The sequence below is a fragment of the Eleutherodactylus coqui genome, chromosome 9, assembly GCF_035609145.1.
Source record: "Eleutherodactylus coqui strain aEleCoq1 chromosome 9, aEleCoq1.hap1, whole genome shotgun sequence".
NCBI classification, from domain to species: domain Eukaryota; kingdom Metazoa; phylum Chordata; class Amphibia; order Anura; family Eleutherodactylidae; genus Eleutherodactylus; species Eleutherodactylus coqui.
The window spans coordinates 54888763-54912727 of NC_089845.1; the positions used below are offsets into that span (position 1 = coordinate 54888763).

The 23965-nt window shown below is 45.8% G+C and overlaps 1 protein-coding gene across 1 annotated transcript; it reads left to right on the forward strand.

Annotated features, from left to right (window-relative positions):
- Positions 1 to 502: 502 nt before the first annotated feature.
- E2F3 (E2F transcription factor 3) lies at positions 503 to 19426 on the forward strand. The gene is made up of 7 exons (XM_066579424.1): positions 503 to 1123; positions 12771 to 12882; positions 14733 to 14952; positions 15851 to 16009; positions 17015 to 17129; positions 18037 to 18172; positions 18270 to 19426. Exons 1-7 carry the CDS (start codon positions 824 to 826, stop codon positions 18524 to 18526), a joined length of 1299 nt encoding a protein of 432 aa, XP_066435521.1. The 5' UTR covers positions 503 to 823; the 3' UTR covers positions 18527 to 19426.
- The last annotated feature ends 4539 nt before the right edge of the window (positions 19427 to 23965 follow it).

The following is a 23965-nucleotide window of genomic DNA, read 5'->3' on the forward strand; positions in this document are numbered from 1 at the left end:
CATAATTAACTTTTTTTTTCTTACTTTATTAAATTGGCAGAATTGCTGTTTTTTCTCCCTGCCCTCTAAAAACAACTACTAAAAGTTTTACAATACATAACATGTACACAAAAATGTACCAATAAAAGCTCCAGTGGCCACACTAAAACAGGCCGGCAGAGGGATATAGGATGGAACAACTAAAAGCCTTTCGAAAAGTGGAGGTGCCCAAAATATGCCACGTCATCAAGGGGTTAAAACAGCGTGTAAAGCAATAGATGACGCCAGACACGACAGCCGGCATACAACGTACAGCGCGAAGCCTGTGAGCCGCGAGGCCCCGCCCACCCAGTCCTGGTAACCAATAGACGGGCCGTGCAGAATGACAGCCAATTACAGGCGGGACGCAGTGGCGACGCTCCGTTCCGTAAGCGAACGTCTCTCCGTCCAATCACAGACTCCATAGCCGTGCAGGGCGGGGATATGCTAATCTAGTTTGAAAAAGACGGCGGGAAATCTGAGTTTCGCGGGAGGACCTTCGCGCGTAAACCGCATCCCTTCATTCATTGTCAGCTTCCTGGAGCCATTTTTCAGCCGCGGCGGTGGCAGGGAGGTCGGAGCCGGGGCCCTAGCACACACTACCGTACAATCCGCTTCCATCTGCCGCCCCCGGTGCTCGATCACCCCCGGACGAGCTCATCCCATGCACCGAGGGCACCTGCTCTAGCCGCAGCCCCGACTATTTCCAGGGTAGAGGCCGGGCCGTGCGGATTACCGGGGTCAGAAGGAGGAGAGCGAGTGGACCCGGGAGAAGAGCGGCGCGCCGGGAGGAGGAGGCGGCACGATGAGGAAAGGACACCCCGGGCACGACAAGCTGCTGCTCCCCGGGCTGCACGGTGCCGACAAGAGCTCCGGCTTCTCCGGGGGCTTCGTGGCCGGGGGAGGCGCCGCCGGTGTGGTTGCCGTAGGAGGAGGCGGCGGCGGCTACCTGCAGATCCTGTCCTCCCCCGGCCCGGTGCACCATCCCCAGCACGGAGGACTGTGCGCCCCGGAGCAGCAGGCGGCCGCCAGCTTCATCTACTCCACCCCGCACGGACCCGCCGCCAGAGCTGGCCTACTGCAGCCCACACTCGGGCGCCCTCCGGTAATAGTGCCGCCCAACCCCCACTGACTAGATCTAGGCTGGCGCAGGCAGGTAGCATGTGTGTGCGCTCCGGGAGGAGGTAAGTGGCCGCAGCGGCCTCTGCCTAGGGGGCAGCAGAGGTCACAGGCGTTGCATCTGTCACTGTGGGGCCGGATGTCACGTGTGTGTATGGGGGGGGGGGCTCTAGTGTGATTGTACTGGAGGAGGCCAGGTTGTGGCCCCCTCCCCCCCAGCCTTATGGGATAAGTGGCATCTGAGCCGCAGCTCTCTGGCTATAAGATGCAATTTGGGGTGCCGCTGCCTGGGACGCCCGCTATCTCCCAGAGGCAGCCGTGTTACCGCTCACAATTTGCGTGCGATATGCGCACAAGAAAAATGGCAGCGTGGTCTATCTGGGTGCTTATTACGCACGCAGAAAAGCCAAGTTAGAACATGGCTATGGCAGTGCGCAATAATGTCACTGTGTACGGATTGTGTGCCACGTGTGTGTCTGGCGGCACACTACAAGATACGCTCGTGTGACCTGTGCCTTATTCCCACCACTGACCATAAATGGCGTAACGGTGGGATGCGGAGGCTATAAATCCTTAGTGACCTACCAGGCCAGTCCAAAGCCTGGGGCGCCACTCAGGTGGGGGGGTAGTATCACCTGGTGCCCGCTCTTCTGCTGTCAACCACTCGTCTCCCAGGGGCCCTCCAGCGGGTCTGCTCGGCTTCCAGGCGCCTCGTTTTGCTCTCCACGATGGCTGCAGCACTCTTCTGACTACCAGGTAGCAAAGCAGCGGTCGTGGATGGGCAGTCTGTTTCATACCACTCGGGTTAGTCGGTGCCACTCACATGGGCAGACCTGGCCAATCCCAAAGCAGTGTTAAAGGGGGGTACCGGAGACTAACTTTTTTCAAGTTTTCAACTATCCACTGGTTGGGTGAACACCGATCGTTGTGGTCCATCCGCTGGGACCCCCACTGATCCTGAGAAATGGATCCCGTCCCTCCACTCCTCGCGGTGGGGGTCGCTGCACCCCCTGCAGGGCAGAGGGCACTGAATGGAGCAGCGGTTGGCCGTGCGCGGTGCCGCTCCATTCCTTTTCAAGCGGTTGGCTGTCTCTATCGCCCCTGTTGAAATAAATGGAGGGGAGACCGCACGTGTGAGGTCACTGCTTCATTCAGTGACATCACAGCAGGTGGGAGGAGCTATCCGGTACTGACGGGAGATTGGAGGAATGGCATCACATGTTTGTGGGGGTCCCAGCAGATCTATCAGTTGGGTGATAACATAAAACATAAGCCTAGTCTACGGAACACTCTAAGGGCCATTCATACGGGCGAAACCGTATGTTGATTTGTGAATGAGCCCCATATTTACGGACCAGAAATCGCCCGCTCTTTCTATATTTCGGCGCTCACGGGAGGACTGGATTACGAATGCGGGAGGCCCACAGCGGATTCTGGCCGTGAGCCCAGCTGGCAACCCTACGTCCCTGAAGTCTTGGCAGTGCAGATGACCGCGGCGACTCGTCATCAGTCATGCGCAGTAGTGTTTTTTTTTCCCCCCCAGTATTTGTATATCCTATGCCGCTGCCGATACACCATGTTAATGCATATGGGCTGCGGGGCGTATGCCCTCCATTGACTTCAATGGATGCTGTTCGTGCTGAGTCCACGGCAAAATAGAGCATGCTGCAATCTTGCTTCAGCTCGCGGAATACGCAATTCCTCTCCAAGTGTGCACCGAAGTTCATTCTTAATGCCTACGTTTTGCCGCGGATCCTTCGTGCCGACGCAGATTGGAATCTGCCCGTGTGAGTTCTTTGCACGTGTAAATACGCGGCATATTTACTCGCACTAAAGATACATGTTATGTGCGGATACGCTGGCTTCCCACAGATTTGCGCTGGCATATTCACTTCTATGTCGTAGTTCGATGGATAACATACACCGAAATAGAACATACCACGCATTTTTTTGCCTCGGTACTGAAAGTGGCGCGAAAAATACACGTGTGAATGCTCCCGTTCGAATTAATAGGTTCTATTTACTGCTTATATTTACGCCCGTCTGAATGAGCCCGGAGTGCGTTTAGTAGTTAGATGAGTGCAGCGGCCATTTTGGAAGACAAAGGAGCTGGCAGAGGATTGCAAACAGGAGGCAGCAGGTAATACCCCGGTTCTCCTGGTCTTACTTAAAATGTTGTCCCTGGGACCGGAGGATCTACAACCCCCAGCCATTCCAGTAACTTCTCTAGGGACTTGGGTGGATGTAGGCACACATGAGTCTGATGGCGGCTGTGGGCCTTGTGGGAGCGCAGTCATGGGTTGGTCTTGTATGTGTTAGTGCTATTCCATGTGCGTTTTTGAGGTCTAGAGTAGATGGAGTTTGGTCCACTGGTTGTCTGGGTCTATTCTGATGAGGTTGGTGCAAATTGTGTCTTGGTAATGTAGCTACAAAGAACAGTTTCTCCACGACAACCCCTGTCTGCCTTCACCTCTGCGTTGGAGCCTCCGTACAGTCGTGTGGATGAGCTTTAAGCTGCTTTCACACGGGCTCCAAAATTGTGCGCTTGTCCAGCGATGCGACAGCACTACAGGTTTGTGAAACCCATGCTTTCTGACGGGTTCCTTCACATTAGCCATGTTTTTATTGATGCTGTGTTATAAGGGAGGGGGGGGGGGGGGACGCGTGGTATGCTCTTTCTGCTATGCTTTTTTTTTTTTTCTTCCCCACGTTCCCCTATGGAGCCTCCTAGTTTACCGCATGCACTTGCAATTTTCGTGCCATGGAACGTGTGACTTTATTGCAAGCGGCTGCAATGCAAGATTATGCTCTAGAAAGTGTCGCCGATGCTACAAAATCACTGCGACAAAACTGCCATTTAGTAGCGGCGATATGACCACTTTTGTGAAAGAGGACTTAACTCGGTGAGGGCAAACTTCATTTGGAATTACCATACGACAGGTTGTAAATCCGCGGCATGTCACCAATTATGGATCTCGCGCTTTACAATGTGAGTGTGACGTCTGTGGCAAAATCTTCCCCATTGGGTGCGAATGTGGCTCTTGTGAATATAGACCTACTTGAAGTGTCGACATCCTCCGACCCATGACTGCCGTGTCTCCAGAATACCCAAAGCATATATTTTGTCCTAATTGTGCCTCCTGGCCTGTGCAGGGACTTATGGGTGCAGTAGTACTAGTTGAACCTCACTGGGGCAGAAGTATCGGATAGATGTTCGAGGATTTTCACTGGGTTGACTTCTAAACTCTTATTCCTTAAATAAAATTCTAGGCTCCCAAATGTAAAACGGGATACTACTAAGGGTGCAGAAATCAAGTCCCCACCACCCTATCTGCATTCTTGCAGTCCCTAAATTGTGATGGATAAAGTGCAGAACCAGATAGAAACATCTAAAGTTATGTGTCCGCTTTGCTAGAACAAGTCCCTCTCCCCACACTGAGATTTCTTCACATTCGGTTGGTAGCGCTTTCTCTACTTCCAACCACTTGTGCCGATCTTCAGCAGATACAGCTCTGTACACCGTGTGTAGGCTTCTCTACGGTCTCCAGCTTGATGGTATACAGAACGCCTGAAGGGTTGGCCCACATGGTTGAGTAGCTATTCTATATCCCATGTCCATGGTTTTGTCTCATTGTGAGGAGAGGGACTTGTTCTAGGAAACTGACATTTTAGGTGCTTCTATTTGGTTCTGCAGTTTATCCATCACCATTTAGGGATGGCAAGAATCCATATAGGGGTGGTGGGGACTTGATTCCCTACTTGGTAGTATCCTGTTTAATGTTTGTTTTGGAGCCTAGAATTTTATTTAAGAAATAAGAGTTAAGTTTTAGGAGTCAACCCAGTGAAAATCCACAGCAGTAGGCCCCATGCCCATGCCCACGGCCTTGGTGGAGTTCGACACGGGACCCCCAAAGACCCTATACTCCTCTCCAGATCAGCCACACGGGTCCCGTCGGGCGAGCTGGAACACATGTGCAGTGCATGACATGCCGGTGGTGAGGTGTAATTATGCAATACTTCCACTGTGTTCGCAGCAGAAGTATGGCTTGATGGATGGCTTCCATTGAGTACAATGGAAGCTGGCCGCACGTTTCCCTGTGGCAATTGGAGCACGCCGCGGTTTCTTTCACACTGCGAGTTCTGTGGTGGAATTCTGCAGCGTGAACATTAAAATGCAGAAAGCTATTGGGTTCAGTAGAACCGAATAGCTGCGGGATAACGTGAAGCGCTGCAGAAATCCATCTGTGGGCATTAGCCCATACGAGTTGAGTCGGTGGTTTCACATTTACGTTCGGGGGTCCTGCTTCGTCCGGGAAGTAGGGAAGGGGAATTCTTGCAGGCGAATGCCTCTGTCTTAGGCCGCCTGCAGGCGGCCGGGTCAGATCCGGCAGCGAGAATTCTCGCTGCGGAACCCGACTGCCTGCAGAGAGCAGCGCGTACTCACCCGCACCTCGCTGCTCCGGATCTTTCATGTGGCGGCGGCCGATGAGTGACGTTTCTGTGCGGGGCTCTGCGAGCCCCGCACAGAAATAGAACGTGCTGTGGTTTGTTTGCCACGTGAGATTTCGCGCGGACAAACCGCAGCCGTCTGCCTATGGCAGCTTCCAAGGGTGGAAATTCCGCGGGAAATCCCACCGCGGAATTTCCGCCCGTCTGCAGGCGGCCTTAGGACGAAACCAAACTGCTCCGCAAGGACCCCATTGACTATAATGGGGTCCATTTGGTTTCTACTCGGCTGTCTGGTTTTGTTTTTTTGTTTTTCTCCTAGTATTTTGAGTTTTACTGCAACGGACCCTCTGACCGGCTTTTATGAGCTTCTAGGTGGTTATTTGGGGTCATAGATGTCAGTAGTCCACATGTTGAGCACTCTGTTATCTCTTCAGAGGCTAGCTACACAAGGGCGTGCGCGATATCGGGCTGAGAAACTCTGCCTGATATTACGCTAGTCAACGTGTTTAACTCTTCGTTGCAAGGCTCCCCCCCCCCCCCTCCCTCCAGGCATAATTTCTGTGAAGTTCTGATCCTCACGCCAGTTTCATGCATGATGGAGGTTCGGAAGTGTTACCCATTGCCAACCTCGCATGCACATCCCACGGCATGCGAGAGCCATGCAATGTATTTAAGGTTTTATTAAAATCGGTGGGCAAGACATTCCGAGGAACGCAAAAAGACCTGCAGTGATTATTTTTTTCATCCCCGCATCGCAGTGAGGGAACACATTGCTTTTGTGTACACATGCAAAAAAAATGGAGTTCGTCTTCGCGTGCGTTTTGTGAGTTTCGGAATGCACCAAAATCTCACGAGATTCTCGTTTGTATAAAACGGCTTGACTGTTCTAAATGTCCGTGCTTGAGTCAAACAAGTTTGCGTGCTAGGCTGCTTTCACACAGGCGAGCGCGTTATCGGGCTGTAAAACTCAATATCGCACTTGGGAACGTGCTATTTATTTATTTTTTTTCCCCATGGAAGCTGGGCGTTTTTGTGTCCGCCTCAAATCACTTCATGGAAGTAGCGATCCTCCGGCTCACCTTTTTCGATGGGAAACCTAGCATCGTGTGCACCTCGCACGCTGTACAATCGTTTTCTTGACCCATTGAAAGGTCGCTGTTCTGAGGGCAACCACAGAGATGTTGCGATTTTTATATTTATTTTTTTCCCCCCTTTCTGCAATGCGGGAAAAAATTGCTCGCGTATATGACCCCCTTCAAAAGAATGGGGTTTAATGCAGAAATCGCACGATTCTCTCGGCCGTGTGAAAGTGGCCTTAGGATGGGTTCAGGGTTTCTGTCTGCTCCATTCTTGGAGGAGAGAAACACATAAGTTGTTTGTCCCCATCCCATTGATTTTAATGGGGTTTGCCTCCATTCCATCAGTTGTTTTTTTTGGGGGGGGGGGTGCTTTTCGTTTTTCTTTTCTCTAAAAACGAAATAGAAACCCTGAACTGAATACTACGGCAGGTGTGCAAGCAGCCCTAAAAGTTCTCGTGATAACCTCTTTTTGGTTTCTGCAGAGTAACCTAGTGTCACATAACTGCTTGTCAACTGAATGTCTTCCATGCGGATATGTGTTGGCCGGCAGGGATCAGGCCACTCTCGCATATAGCCTTAGCAAAATGCCACCATTTTACTGCTGTTTTTGGAGACAAGTTACTGCCTTTGCCATTGAGTATTAACTAACCCAATTATCCTGAAGGGTGATGAGGTACGTTAATTGCGACAAGAGAGCAGACAGCACTTGAAAATCGCGGAGCTAGAAAGTGCTGTGTTCGAGTGTCTGCAAGGCCCTATTGAAATCCGTGGGGTTCTAATGCTCCCACCATAAAATGCGCATGTGTGAGTGGCCTTATCCTACTAACTTGTTGAACAGTCCCCCAAACCCAGTGTTGGCCAACCTGACTGATGGAGGATCACACGGCCAGAGCCGTTGTATGCCAAGATGACTGAATGCCCAAGAGGCCCGGGCTGTGGAGTTGGTTAGCCAGACCTCCGACTTCCCAATTTTACCAGACTCCTTGATATGACTCCTGTATTTTTTAAGTAAGTGATTTTACTTATTAAGATGGTAACATCGGGCTTTTCATCACCATTCTGATAAAATAATCAAACTATTTAGATCATAATATATTGGAATACAACTTAAGAAAGCAAAACTTTACCAAACTGTAGAATGCCATAAACTATGAATAACCTGAATAGAATATTCATAGGACATTTCAAAACTTTCCTCTATTCCTGTGAAAGAAAATATGCAACAAACTCTGAATTGAACGCATTCTACCATATAAAATAAATGATATAGATTATAAATAAGCCAGAGTTGGTACATTTCTTCCAACTCCACCAAAATGGGACTATGACTCCAACTCCACAGCCCTGCAAGAGGCGCCGGGCAGTCTGGGCTATGGGCCTAGAGGGGGCGCTAATTGTCCCTAGACAAGTCTTTTCTCGTAGCTTTGAGTGGTAATTGGGGGCACCATTCAGCATGCGCAATGGCACCTGTTAAAGTACACCGTTGATGATTAATAAATGCCCCTTGTTAAAGGGATGTGACAGATCTTCTTCATGCTATAGCTAGTATAAACCTTCCATGGAGATGATTGGGCATACTGAAACCAACACATCGCCTCACCTCCTTCCAGTAAACATTGAGATTGTTGGACAAAATTGCTATGATTCTCATACAATATTTTTGGCTTTTAGGGCCTTTTTTAGACCCGTCGATTTATTGCTTGAGCGAGTGATGTCGCCACTAACTCATTCGCTTTGTACTTCATTGGCTCGCTCAGTCATTCACATCCGCTGTGTAAGTGACGGAGAATGACTGAGTGCTGGTTAAACTGAACGATAAGTGAACGAGCCGACAATAGTTTTTATGGCCGCAGACAAAGCGAACCGTTATCGTTGGGTTGTTGATTTGCGTTTAGACTGAACGGTTATCGTTCACTTTCGCTTGTTTGAACAACTTTTTATTTTTATTTTTTTTTAACTATTATCGTTCTGTCTAAAAGCCCCCTTATTGCTGATGGGTTGGTTGAGGTTTGTCAACGGCTGCATGCAAAAGTTGGTGTTGGCTTTTGCTCTTATATTGCCTCTGCAAAGTGAAAGCCAGGACTACTTTGGGCAAATCCACGATGTTGCTTTATCACTAGTGTTGGCATATGTCTTCACTTTTATCAGCATACGTACATGTAGGCCGCCTGGGGGGGCATCTTGGCTAATGCCCCTTTTACATGGGGGTGAGGAGCTCATGGTTCTCATTTGCCTGAGTGAACAAGCTGGTGTCTCCATGACCGGCACGGGCAGCTCGTTCAGACGGCACGATGCTCGTTGACTAATGCTTTGGTGTTTTACATTCCTATGAATGATCAGTGTTTGACCGGTACGAGCCGGCGGCCAATTTTATGCCAGCTGAAACTGAACAAGAAGCGCACAACTTTTGTTCAGGGTTCAGTTGGTTCGCGTTTCAATCGAATGATTATCATTCAGTTTTGCTCACTTGAATGATTGTTCGATGTAAGGGTCCTTCTAGACGGAACGACTTATTGAGCAAATGTCTGTTCGCTCGCGGTTTGTATTTGAGTGAGTTGCACATTAATTTGCACAGACGTACCCCCTACAACAGTAGTGATACCTGCATGAAACACTGCAGTCAGTGGGCCGATACAAATCAGCGGGCTATTGGCATTGTCGCCCGCGGGAAATTTCCATGCGTGGCACGCAATGACAATACGCCCATGTGATAGTGGCCCAGAGGTACCCTAAAGCCCCTCGCACAGGTAGTTTTTCTTTTGCAGTGTTTAGCCGGCGTTAACACCCGCTAAAAACGCTCCACTGAGCCTCCATATATTTCAGTGGGGCTTCTCAGACGAGTTTTTGCGCAGCATTTATAACGCGTGTTAAACTAACGCTGTTTTATTTTCGGGCGTTCATCGCGCTTGATGCCCTGCATCGCCCATTTGAAATGAATGAGGTGTGTTAATAATTTCCGCAGAACTTGTATCCAGACCACTCCTACCGCGCAGACTCCTAGCATCGTGGGTGTCAAGTGGGCGTCTGATACCTCCAGGTGTTGGCAGCTGTAGTGGACTGTCAGTATGACTGATGCATAGAGAAGAATAGAGCTGCAAATTATACCTGCGGAATACGTAATTCTCATATGTTCGTGCGAATGAGCCCTAACCTGCAGTGCAAACTTTACATCAAGGGTCCGTCCGTCTCTTCTGTGGGTTTTTACTGCAGAGTTTTTAATGCAAAGGGGTGAAAGTCCCACTCCGCATGCGTGGATTTGATGCAAACTTGTGACAAAACCCGCTGGCTTTTTGCTGATGCTTGTGCACCCGGCCTCTCACACAGCCCGCTTTCTACTGCAATGTAGCGTGGCGTTTTCAAATACCGTGGTCCAACACTTCCATTAACGTCAATGGGTTTCACAGACTATCTTTGTGCGTTTTAATCCTTTTTAATGCACCTCCTCATCCATCAGAATGATGGGGTGCGTTAAAGTACGCTGTCAAACACTAACAGTCGTTCAAAAATGCAGCGCGAACTTGTTGTAAAATGTTGCGGTTTCATACGCGTCATTTTGTGAACGTATGTTAGCGACCTTCCCGGCCCTTTACTGGGTGAAGTAGTTATTTTGTGGAATTAGCACTGCTGCAGAAATCCACCGCTTGGCTGTGCGTTTCTCCCGATGATCCACACGTGGCTCTGCCCCTTGGGAAAGCGCAGAATTTCTGGTACGGATTCTATGCAGATCAACACTAGGTGACAATTCTGCGTCAGGAAAACCGACACTATGAACCCAGCAACATCCGCTGTGAAGATGCGCTTAGGCCCTGTGTCCACCGGTGGATTTTTGCTGTGGAATCTAGAGTAATAACCCTCCATAGCATGGCTCTGGTAAAATGATTCTCCATGTTCACGAGCGGAAACCAATTGCGGTTTACACTCTCAGATTAAGTCGCAGCATCCTCCATTTTACTGGGGTATCTGCGCGGACGGCTTTCATTGAAGTCAATGGTTGCTGGCCGCGGATTTCACGGGAAAAGCAGATGATTTAGAAGAAATTAGCTGTGCGGACCATCTGCAATGCAGAAAAAGAAAAATGATGATGGCAGGGTTGGCCCGCCCATGGGTATGAGGCCTTGGAATAGCTGCACACTAGTCAGACTGAGCTGCATCAGACAGAACAAGGATGGAGGCAGGGTTGCTCCCACATGGACAATGCTCATTGACCTACATTGGCATATCCGACTTCTCATCTGTGAACAGACAAATGCAAGATCATCCATATGTATAACCTCATAGGCTGTAATGGGAATACACAGCATACGACCTCCAATATGCAGGTGGGCTGGAGATGCTTAGGGGGGAAGGGAGTGTTTTTGTAAGAAGTGGTTTCTAAAGGAATGGGAAATAGTTGGGTCTGTTTTTTACTTTGGGTAAAATCTGCTGTGATGTAGTAGATGTGTATTTTTATTTATTTTTTGGGGGGTTTCTAAACTGTGAAACAAGCTTTAGGCTGCATGCACATGGAAGCCGTCCGTGCGGAATCGTCAGAAAAATCAATTTATTTTTTTTTCCCCCTCCATCCACAATTGGTTTCGGCTCATGTGCAGGAAGAATCACTTTTTTGCGTTGCATGCTATGGATGGTATTTGCTGCGGAATCCTCTGTTCCGGAACAGGAGAGTAATAACTGGCGTTAACACCAGGGTTGTACTGGCAGTTGATTTGTCGCCTGGTCCTTAATTGAATAGTGCTTTGTCAACCCCTTTCCGGTTTTGCCTGAGATAAAGGGTTAATGTTTCAGTGGGCTAGTCTCCATATCGTGAAGCTTCAGTGCAGACGGGCTGCGCCCACTCGCTGCGTGCCAACTGTTCATACTTGTCAGAATGTCAGCGAGACGCGGATCTGGGCAGGAAAAAACAATTTCATATTATTGTGTCTGTTTTTTTGAAATGTCCGTGGAAATGAAGCCACTTCCTAAAGGGCAGAATTGTTGATGAAATGGCTGATTCGTCTTCAGCGGTGACGTTGGCAACTCATAGAAGTAATGTCTGCTTCAGGGAACTTTAAGGGTATGTTTACACGGAGCAGAAATGCTGTGGACTTGCAACGGCGTAGCAAAATTTGCAGCATTTCATTTTTCACGTTAGAAAGTCCAATTGACATTCACGTTAAGACGCAATTGTGTGGGAGCCCTTAGTTGGCTGCTTTCAGAAGATACCGCGCTCCCTCACTTCTGAGGTCTTTTCTCCCCACTTCCTGCACCCAGTGACCCTTGATGATCCATCGGCCGGCCATGGGGGGTGGTTTCTATTGGGCTCTAGATGGTCTACACAGCAGTGTTTCTCAGTCGGGGTTCCCTGGCAGACAACAGATCTGGGCCTTAGGAGGGGTCTTGTCTACATTACAGCTTTTTCTATTTGGCTTACTCTTTGGGAGTGTAAAGTTTATAGTATCTTGAGTCGGTAGAACTTTGTCTTAGAAGTCTGACGTTCATCCAACCAAGGTTGTTTTGGGTGCTGAAATGGATTATGTAGTGTAGCAAACTATCTTCACAACGCAGGTAACCTAAATTGAGCCCCAACAACTAAAATGTTGGGCTCATAGGTGAGGACAGTGTGTCTGTGCCATGAAGAGGTGCCCGCTCAATGCACAGAGTGGAGGCTTTACAGGCAGATGACGAGAAAAATCGCACCCCTGGACCCGGCGGCACCTTTCCTATTAGCCTGGATGTTCAGTTTAAAGGGAACTGTCTCCTCCGATCATCTCCCATTAACTAAGTTATGGTGCTGTTTGGAAAGGTGACGAGCAGCTTCGGACTGTGTGTATGTGTGATATTTTATTTGTGAACACACTCGCCCCCATGGGGTCTGGAAATCAGACTTTTTCAGGTCGCCATGTGCAAACGCTCTCATAAAAGTCTTTGCATGTGCAAAATGGTTTAAAGAGTCAGATTTTTAGACCGTGGGACCAGGTGAGTATTAAAAACCCAAATCCCCCGCTCCCCATGAACAGCATTCTAATCTAGTTTATGGTGCTGTTTGGAGGCGACAGGTTCCCATTAAGGTATTTATACTTCTACTTTGTGGCATGTTTAGTTTAATATCCATACTATCATGTGTTTCAGGCCAAGCGACGATTAGAGCTTGGAGATGGAAGTCAACAGTATCTCTCTGAAGGATTAAAAACTCCAAAAGGCAAAGGAAGAGCCTCTGTACTCTGTCCAGACAGTCCAAAAAGTGGGTTTCACTGGAGTAACTGTCTATTGTAAAGCGTTTACTGTATGCAGAAAACTTGGGGTTCTCCTTGCAGATTTAGTGACGCTACAGTTTAAGTCGTGAGAAATGTGAATATCACTTCAGTTAACGACCGCCCATACGGCGGCTATTACAGGCCTTATTCCAGTGCATGCGGAGCTGTATCAGAAGCCTGGCATGGGTCTCCTGTGCCAGGTGAGCAGGTGCTCAGCTGTCGGATGACAGCCTGGCAGTTGCTCTAACAGCAAGGACTGGAGAAACAGCAGATCCCTGCTGTTTAACACGGGCTGCGGTCAATGCAACTGCAGTATGTAATGTGCTGGCGAAGAGAGGTGAATGACGGGGCCCCCTATCGGATCCCCATAATGTGGTCACGGGGGCCCAATGGCTTGCTATGGCACCTGGAGGCTTAAATATGGCCTCTGGGTTCCCAGCTACTGTGGCCTATGAGCTATGGTTCATAGATTTTATACTATACTGCTATGCTGAAGTATACAGTGTATTATAAAATATATTGATATTCAAATTCAAGTCCCCTAGTGCGACAAATAAATCTAAAGTCTTTAAATAAAACTACCTCAAAACCGCTATTGTTCTTTTACTGTATATTAAAAATAAAAAATTTACAAATCTGGTATTGCTGCATTCATAGTGACCCACAGAGAAATTTTGCCTTTTTTATGCTGATTAAATGTACTAATTTAGCCAATCTTGTCTTGCAAAAAGTGGAATAAAATGCAATCAAGTCGCATTCAATCAACACATGGTACAATTCAACAGTACAACTTCCCGCAAAAAAAACAAAAACATTACACAGTCGGCAAAAAAGAAGAAAATGTTGGGTCTTTGAATGTGGCCTCAAAGAACACATTTATTTTTATTTTTTTCTTTCGGGGCTTATTCAGACGACCGTTTATCAGCCGGGATTTCGTGCCCGGGCGATATACGGTGGCCCTCTCTGCAGGGGGAGGAGGCTGGAAGAGCCGGGAGCAGTGCACTGAGCTCCCGCCGCCCCTCGCCACTATTTGCAATGGGAGGGGATGGATGGGGGGGAGCTAAGTCCCAGAACTTAGCTCCGCCACTCCCATTGCAAATAGTGGAGAGGGGAGCGGGAGCTCAGTGCACTGCTCCCGGCTCTTCCAGCCTCCTCCCCCTGCAGAGGGGCGCCGTATATCGGTCGGGCTGATATACAGTAGTCTGAATAAGCCCTTAAACTAGAAATTGCAAAACAAAAAGTCCTATATAAATTTAGCATTGACACAATTGTACGGACCCGCAGAATTAACATAACATATAATTGATACTGCACGGTGAAGGCCGTTTATTAAGGGGGAAAAAAATACCAGAATTGCAAACTTTTTTTTTTTCCTTCTAGAAGCACGATAAACAGTTGAATAAAGCAATCAAAATGTTATGTCCCCAAAAAATGGATAAATGAAGACTAGAGTTCATGCTGTAAAGTGCACCCCCCTTCCCCCTCCCATAGAGATTCGTCAATGGAGAAATAAAATTGTAATAGTTCTTGGAATGCAGCAACACAAAAGCAGATCTTTTAAGAGTTTTTTGGGGTTTTTTTTAGTGTACAAAAATGGCAAATGTAAACTGTATAAACTTGGTATCGCCGCATTCATGTTGACCTAGAAAATAATGTTAGCACATTATTCTGTATTCTGAATGCTGTAAAAATGAAATCCAAAAAACAAGTGGTGGAATTTTTTTTCCCCCAATCCCCTTAGAAAAAAAAGTTAACCACCATTTTGGGTAGATATGATGTACTGTAACTTTTTTTCCCCCCTGATTTGTAATGTTCTGTTCTTTCTTTTACTGCTTAGCTCCAAAATCTCCATTGGAAAAAACCCGTTATGACACCTCTCTTGGCCTTCTGACTAAGAAGTTCATTCAGCTGCTCAGTCAATCCTCCGATGGTGTTGTAGACTTGAATAGAGCTGCTGAGGTCCTCAAGGTGCAAAAAAGAAGAATCTATGATATCACAAATGTATTGGAAGGCATTCATCTCATTAAAAAGAAATCCAAAAACAACATTCAGTGGATGTAAGTATTCCCCAAACCCCTCACGATTACATCTCGCCCCTTCTGCAGGGAGGCAGTGTATAGTAGAAGTGGCTCTGCCTCCAGCCCTGAGATCTCCTCCTTGTAACCGGCCTTTCTGCTAAGCTTTCAGCTTCTGATAGTAATCTGCATGGAGTAACCACTGATCCATGAAGGTGAAGGTTCATTGGCTCATGGGATGTTCTGATTTTATATTGTTTGTCCATATTGCCCTTTCAGCCAAGCGTAGGCAAGATACAGAAGTGGCGGGAGCAGAGCAGGGAAAATTGGTGGCATGGGCTACACAATTTGGGATGGGGGTCGTTAGGTCAGTGCTTGGCTTTGGTAGAAAGGGCCACATCCACCGTAGCTACATGAGGTCTCTACTGTCGCATGTGTAGCATCGAGCTGACCTAGCTGGACTAAAGTACTTTTTTTTTTTTTTTCGTGACTGACGTGCAAAATACAGAAATTGCATTCAATGGGTTCTATTCTCTGCACACTGCACCCAACGGTCTTGGGGTACATTCAAATGTTGCTGACTTGTTGCAGATGTGCTGCAGATCTGGAAAAAAATCTGCATTATTTCAGCGATGTCTAAACACACCTTCAGCATCCTCTGCTCCAGAATGGATTTTCTGAATGATCTCTCTTAGGCCAATGCTAGGTTTTAGCACACTTACGGAAATTTTTACCTGAAAAGGACAATGGTGAAGCGTTCTGTGGTGACTTAGGAGAAAGTTAAAGGGCTTGTCTTTCAAAAAGTAGCAAACCTCCTAAAATTAAAAGCGGTACTTGCTGCTTCAGTCTACAGCGACACACCCTTATTGGTGGGCGGCGATTGTAGCATTTGTCTTGTGCTTCTACATTTATATGCAACTGTTTAATATTTTAAATCTAGGGGCTGCACCCTTCCTGATGATGGCTGTAATATGGCGCGATGCCAAGGACTGTCCAAGGAACTCTCGGAGCTCAGTCAAGAAGAGAAGAAACTAGATGAGTTGATACAAAATTGTACCTTAGATCTGAAACTTCTAACTGAAGATTCGGAGAACCAAAGATATCCTTTACATAAGTGGAATCCCCGTGACTAATGCTTAAAAGAATAATCTTGTTTGTTTCTACATAAATTCAGTGTGGAGATGTTTCTCCTGTATGTTATAAGGTGAACACCCATCCGGTTTATAGTGAGCTTTCCAGTTTGACAGAGCTGTCCTACATTGTAGTGAGCTTAAAGGGGGATTTTCTGAGGCCTACATATCAATGACCAATCCTTATGGCCCTCTTACATGAGCAGAGAATCTCCCAATTCTCGTTTGCCCAACAGAAGCACCTGGTGACGTCATCACCAGCTCGTTTGTGCTTGGGCCGCCTGTTTAGACTACACTGAACAATCGGTGTTTACACGGCATAAGTGCCTGAGTCGGCACTGGTTTCTTATGCCGGTTTAAGTTGAACGTCAAGCGAGAACCTCACGATTCTCCATCGCTTATTTGTACAATTTTCTGAACCATAATTGTTCCATCTAGACAGGCATTAGGATAGGTCATCAATATCAGTTTGACCAGTGTTGGAGTCCGCCCCAGTCACTGAACTCTTCGAAGAGGTTACGGCACTTGGCTGAGCAACTTCTCTGGTTGGTCACACTTGTTGGTCATGCAGCTCAGTCGCATTCAAGTTAATCAGATAATGCTGCAATACCAGGCAGCACCACTATGACCTGAAGGGTGCTGTTCCTTGTATACAGTAAAGGGGTTGCCAGCACACCACCAAATGTTGCGGCTACATCAGTGAGTAGATTAGCAGGGGTGCTAGGGATCGGATCTCCAGTGATAGTGATGTCATCAATATTCTAATCCTGGTGAACTCCTTCTAATAGCTGAACACAACTGGGGATTTTTTTTGTTGTTTTTTTTGTGGTGGTCAACCACCTCACCCCTCCCTCCCCTTCTTCCTTCCCCCTTCCTTCCCATCTCTGAATTTAATAGGCTGTTTCTTTGGAACCCAACATTGGATCATAGTCAAAACTCAAGTTTGAGGGATTATTTCCTTAACTGTGTTTTACATTGGCTTATGTAACCTATCAAGATATACGAAAAATTAGTGGCCTTAAGGATCAAACTGTTGTTGTTGTGAGAGCGCCCCCGGAGACCAGACTTGAAGTGCCTGACCCAGTTGAGGTAAGTGTCATGATTGGTTTCTAGCCTACTTGCTCTCCTCTCACTACTGTAGAGGCATGCCTCACTACAATACTTAGAGGCATGCAATATTTGTTGGACTGCTCAAGGTGCTGCTTGTTGGCATTGAAGCCTAGTCCAGCAGCCCAGTGGGTTGAGTACCACTTTGAGTTGGCACACAGTGGAAATAAGGACACTTTTAAAAATCTGTTCCCAATTGGCATATACCCAATGACCATATCAAAAGCTTTAGGGTACGTTCACACATAGCAGAAAATGATGTGGATTTTCTGCAGCGGGAAACTGGAACCAAAGTCTGCACACTATTGTGGAAATTATGCTTGCTTTCCGTAGCAGAATATCCACACTAGTTTCCACCGTATGAGAACGTAACTGATAGCTTCTGACACATTCATTGTGTTTATGCCGATTAGGAACAGATTTTGTTCATTACCAAAAAAACTACTGCTTTCTTCCATAAACAGCATTGATCATCTCCATGTGCTGCGTCTGTTGTATCTAAGCACCCTATTCTTGAATGGGGCTGCAGTATTAGACCAAGCCAATGAACAAGAATGGTGTAGTTTCTGGGACGGTAGAAGAAGCGCTGCATACAGTGCTTTTTTTCTTTTGGTATTTTGAGCCAGATCCGCCCAACACAGATGTGAAAATTGCCATGCTGCACTCGTTGTCCCGTCAGGCTGTACTTGCGTGACCTCTTGCGGCACTCGCTAGCGCTTGCGTAATGGTGCCCTTGGATACACTTGGCAATAAAAGACATGACTTTAAACAAGTCCATCATGCTGACAAGTAAATTCTTCTGCTACATGAATCCTGTTATAACAGAAGCGATGACACCAGTGTAAACGAAGTTATGTATTATGTAACATGTCTTGTTCTCTACTCCTAGAGTTTACAGATACACTTATCTAGCACTCAAGGACCTATTGAAGTTTACTTATGTCCTGAAGAAAGTGAATCCAGTAGTCCAATTAAACAAAGTAGTCCTGATCAGAATGGGAATCTTCCAAAGCCGAATTCCAAAGGTAACCCAATACTACAATCCTATATTATACTCACTGGGGGGGTGCTTTCTCTTAGCCCAAGTTCGTAACCCATATATACATCTATTCTCTTCTGCAGATTTTCTCTCACCTAACTTAGAAAATGTCAACTGTAAAGTGGAACCCATTTCTCCCTTAACATCTCCAACCAACCTATTACAGCAAACGGAGGATCAAATACCGCTGAGTCTCGATAGTTCTTTTGTGAACTTACTGCCCCCTCTCATTCATGAGGATTATTTGCTAAGCCTTGGGGAAGAGGAGGGCATCAGTGATCTCTTCGACGCCTATGAATTAGAGAAGTTGCCGTCTCTAGAGGACTTCATGTGCAGTTGATCTATCTTACAATCTTGCCACCATGGATTGTTTTATACGGAATGCAGTCGGAGCCTGAGTTACTTGCTGGCATCCCCCTACTTGACACCCTATTTGCCTCTCCATTAAAAAAAAAACAAAAAGGCATGTGTTTAATCAGTGCAGCAATGGTTGCACATAGTGCAGTTACCTGATGAAATATACTTGAGGCTATGCAAATTTACAAGGATGCTCTGGGGTTGTTGAAGGCACAAACCAATAACTTGAATCAATTTTAGCTTTCTCGGTATATCTCAATACTTGGTCTGGTAAAGTCAGTCTGTGCCTTCCTGTACTTTTGTTCTCCTCGGCCTATGTGGAGAGACTCCACAATAAATATGAACTATTTTGCATATGATGTGTGCATTTTTCTTTTCTTGAACTGTTAGGCCACCTCGCAAGCCAGAAGTAAAAGAGCCCAAAGAAGTCTAAAGAACCTTGCATGTTCCATGTACAAATACCTTGTATATGAGGGAAGGTGTGCATGGGGTCAGCCCTGCCGACCATATCCTGCAGTGCTTGCTCTCAACTGGGCTTTAAAGTGCCTATTTAATGCATTATGTGCTAGGAGGGAAACTTTTTCTCACTTGTCGTACTGTTTTTGAACATGTGTTAACTAAAGTTTAAATGCTGATGTAAATCACAGTGACTATTTTGTTCTATGTACTATGATGTGACCAATCTTCCCATTTAATCATGGGCAAATTATCAAGTTTACACGAGTGGAGTTCCCTATGGGAATCCATGACCAGTTCTAATGGCGCGGTCCTAATTATGTGTTATCTATGTAGCAAGCGTGCTCCTGAATTGTCTTGCTATGTGCATTAATCATGTGACCTCCAATATGCAGCTCTTAAAGGTTAATGGTGCATTCACTCAAAAGTTTTGTACCTGGCTCTTATCTTTTCAGTGACACTTAGTTTTTTTTTAATACACTTTTTTGCATGCTTACAAATCCATGAATGATGTGCCAAAGCTTGTTTTTAAGACCGGATTCACACGAGCGTATGCATGCTGCGTATTTACCCGAGCAACTGCATTTTTAATGTACTTTTTGCACAAGCAAAAAAAAAAAAAAATGCATCCACAGTCCAGTACATTAAAATGGCTAATTAGCCATATATTTCGTTTCATTTGTTCTATTTCTATAGTAAATGCATATTTTTTTATTTTTATTTTTTTTGCATAATGGAATTGCGCTTGTAAACTTACACATTGAACTCAATGGGCTCTTTTCACTGCGGATTGCATGCACAAATACGGTCTTGTGAATCCAGCCTAAAGGTACAGAGATGTAATTGCACTGAGCACACTGTTTCCATATTATTCTTGCTAGTCTCCAATCAACTAATGGCTTTTAGTATAATTATGAAGGCTGCCCCTTTTTTAAAGTTTGGATTGGTGTCAACTGATTGATGAGGGCTTCTAAAGTTGGGCCCACAACGATTGGATGATCTTGCTGGGGTACGCTTCTGCTGCTTATAAGTTTCTTTACAGGAAAACGTTTTTACGTGATTGCCATTGAAATTAATTGCTGACCATGCAATGTCTGCTAGTCAGACACCCTGTAAGCAGCTCTTCTGTGAGGTTGAGTGGTGTCCTGTGCTGGGTTTCCTCGAATGTACATATACCTAGATGAGGTATATGAAAGCTATCTGAAGACAATCCCTGTGTTTGAATTGCTATAGATGTTCTTGATCTGCTAAATCATCTTGATTCTGCTTGCTATCTGTAGCATAAGAGTTAAGGCGGCCATACACCCTAGATTCCAAAAGTGGGGTGTACTCGGTGCTGCTTGAGTGATGAAACCAAGAAGAATAAGCTGGTAAACTTTATTACAGCTTATTCTTGGTTTCATCACTGAAGCAGCACAGACTGCACTCCACTTCTGCCACTTTTGGAATTCTGTGGTTTAGCAGGCTAGGTCTGTGTGGAAGAGGCAGCAGATACTGGGATGAGCCCTAACGTGTGTAGAGCACAAACAACAGAGGTACGAACGTTCTGCTAGTCTCTCCTGGTCTTTTAGAGTCTTCTACGTTATGGGTTTACAATTGCATTGGAACCTCCAGTTGGAGTTTTTGTCGCAGATCTGGCTCAAAATACCGGAAGAAAAAGTAGTGCATGCAGGACAGCTGAGTGGAAACCGGACGGACCCAATTATAGTCAATGCAGTCCATTTTGGCACTGTTCAGCTCTGTCCTTGAGACAGATGTCCGGCCATGTGGACTCCCATTTGCTGCTTCACGAATAGAGCAGGAAAGCAGAACCCGGAGTGCAGATGTGAAACCACTTATATATTGTAATACACTTTAGATGGCTGTCAGTCAACAGCTATCCCTCTTGATGTCACCATACACATGCAGACTTGGTGTGTATATTTTCAATGGGGAGAGAGGAATAAGCCAGTGTTAAACACTTGGTGGCTTATCTTCTGTTAGGACGACACATTGGCTATGTTTAAATCCAATATGCCCAATCCTTTCCCCAGACATCTGCCGCTGAGAGTCAGGGCCCCTCCATACACATTAAAGGGTCACCTGTCTTGTTGAAATCGGCAGATTCGGCTAACATTCATCTTTAAGGCCCATTTACATGTAAAGATATCTCAAACAATTGAAAGTTTAAGTGATGTCCATAACACTTTATTTAGCAGCTTAATTGGTGTGTAGAAGGGCCTCTGGGAACTGTTGGCAGAGCCCAGCATGCGGGCTGGGCTCGGCACACAGCTGCATTGTTCTCACACAGGCTGTCGGCAGAATACAATGTAAACTCCCGCAGAGAACACAGCATGCAGTCTGTTATCTCTCTGCGGCTGAACAATAGAGTTTATGCTCTCCTTAAAATTATTTTTCAGCTGAAAAGTGCATGATGGCCGCATTTACATGCAACAATTATCGCTCATTTGCGGGCATTCAACCGAGTTTTGAGCGATAATGTTGCATGTAAATAGGCCTAAAGTGTTGGCGCCTTTTACATTTTAGAGCTACTGAGTGAATGCACCATTGTTCGGTTGCGATCTTCTATCATGCAGGTTTGGTGCCATTTAAAAAGCTGCTATCCGGGTTTTATAAATATCCCTAGTAAATTAAACTAAATATTTCGGAACCTTCTGAACTAGTACAATGTGAACAGTGTTACGTCTGTGCGGTATGTGTGTACCATAGTCTGGAGACCTGAGAAATTGTTAGGGTAACTTAAGATATTTTGTATTTTATTTGGGTCAATCTTGAATTAAGATCTTATTTAACAGTATGGTCTGTGTAGCGCAGAAAACAGGAGTTTTGTATGATGGGGAGGTTTTTTTTGGGGGGGGGGGTTATGGGGGCGATTGTGTGGTTTTGTCATGTAGGCATTTGTTCTTTCTGCATGGACATGAGCAATTCACTAAAGGTGGGTTTTTTGTTTGTGGTTTTTTTTTTTTTTTTGGAAGTTTTGAAGAAACTTGCTTTGTGGTTTTAGATGAATAGATTGTAAATTAATGAAATGTAAAAAAAATTTAATGCTATTTGTAAATCACTTTACAGGATGGCCTGTAACTTAGTTATTCTGTTCTTTTACATACATTTTGTAAAGTAACCAATAAATGTTTGTTTTCTAATTTTGTATGTTGTGTGTAATGACAATATGAGAATGCTTCTGTTTAGGAAGTGGGGTGTTTTTCATTACTTTGCCAAAATCAGACCCTCAGCAACAATCCATGACTCTGCTTTTTGGAGAACTAGTCCCACCACCTCAAACACTGGGTTTGGTTACGGCCGGCTTCACATCTGTGTCGATCCTTCGCAGATCCGCATAAAATACTAAAAGAAATGGCACTGCAGGCAGCTGAGTGGAAAGCGAACGGACCCCCTTATAGTCAGTGGGGTCTGTTCGGTTCTGTTTATAAGACGGACCTGTTCAGACAACAGATTTCCCTTTTCTTGCTTCCTGAATGTTGCAGGAAAAATGATACCTTGGTGTAGATGTGCCTTTCCCAGAAATAGAAATCCCTTATATTTAAAACATAATTTTTTTAATTGTTGAATTCCAGGGCTAAGAACACATACTTATAGTAGATTACCCCCACATCTGCATTTGTAGGGGTCAATCCCCTTATTGTAGGGATTCTACTCCAGAGAAACAGACTAAGGCTGTATCTATTTGCCAAGTAAGTCTATCTGTCCTTTCTTACATACAGAAGGGAATTCAAATAGATGGTGGGTCAGCGTCCCTCATGTAAGACTAGGACAAGGCTTTATGCCACTAGTCTAGTTAAATAAGTCATTAATATTATATCATTGACCCCAGATGTATTGGATCAAACTAGGGCGGCTCAATTAGTGGAGACAGAAGCCTCACTCAAAATAACAGAAGTCCTATGCTACCAATATCAATTGCTGGGTCGGGACACGAACTCCATATATCCAGCCTCAAAGTACAGGACTCCAGAGATTAGGCTATGTTGATCAATTTCTCTGATACATTGGTTTCTCTAATCTAGTTCAATGCGTTTCCCTGATCATGCAATTAATCAGGAACCTAAATCATTAGAGAACTAATATTAAAACCAGGGTGTAGAGAATAAAGAGCTTATAGCACCCTATGTTTAAGTGTACTAATCTGGATATCTGCATCAAATGTAGGATCGACCTACAGCAGAAAGTCAATCCTTGACTAAGGGTCTGTATAATACTACCTGAAGTCAATACCCCAGATCTCCCTGCCTAGCAATCGGTCCAACTACCCCAAAGAAAATCTAAATGAAAAAGCAGAAAATAGTGTAGCCAGTAGCCCTAAAGGTGGAATAGCAGCATACGTGAAAACAGCCTTAAATATACACCCTTCAGTATGCTCTAGAAGACAACATTTCAGCCTTCAGTTCTCCCCAAGATGCTAAGCCTGAAATAGACAACTGTTAAAACAACTGGTGTTTCTTAATGCATAGTCCTTAAGTACCCCCAACAGGTCATGATTTGAGGATAACTTATAGAGGGCTCCTGTTTGAGGCACTGGCAATAATTGCATCACTTCAACAGAAGCAAGAAAATCTTGACTACGTGACCTACTGAGGGCCCTTGAGGTCTGGAGTTGCAGAAGATTGGTAGACCAGAATTGAACTTATTTCAAGGCTAAGTCTTGGGGGTTGCTTGACATGAAGATGGCACACTCAGCACTGCATTTAATGATTGGCCGTGCAATCACAAAATCTTGAATCTACCTGCTATGTAAGTTGTGTGCCACTAGCTTGCAACATGTTTGTGATTTGCTTGTTAACAGCTAAATCCAAAATGGTTGTACAACAGTAAGCTGCAGACTAGCACAGATATTGCCTTGAGTCATTGAGTAGCCTTGGGGTGCCTTTACACAACAATTTCATTTACACCAGCAAATGTTTGTTCGCTTGAGCAGCATGTTTATACAGGCAGATAAATCATCCGCTCA

Coding starts and splice junctions, on each gene's coding strand:
- E2F3 (XM_066579424.1), top strand. CDS start 824: ATGAGGAAAGGACACCCCGGGCACGACAAGCTGCTGCTCCCCGGGCTG. Junction 14,953..15,850: donor AAAAACAACATTCAGTGGAT/GTAAGTATTCCC, acceptor TTTTAAATCTAG/GGGCTGCACCCTTCCTGATG. Junction 16,010..17,014: donor GAAGATTCGGAGAACCAAAG/ATATCCTTTACA, acceptor ACTGTGTTTTAC/ATTGGCTTATGTAACCTATC.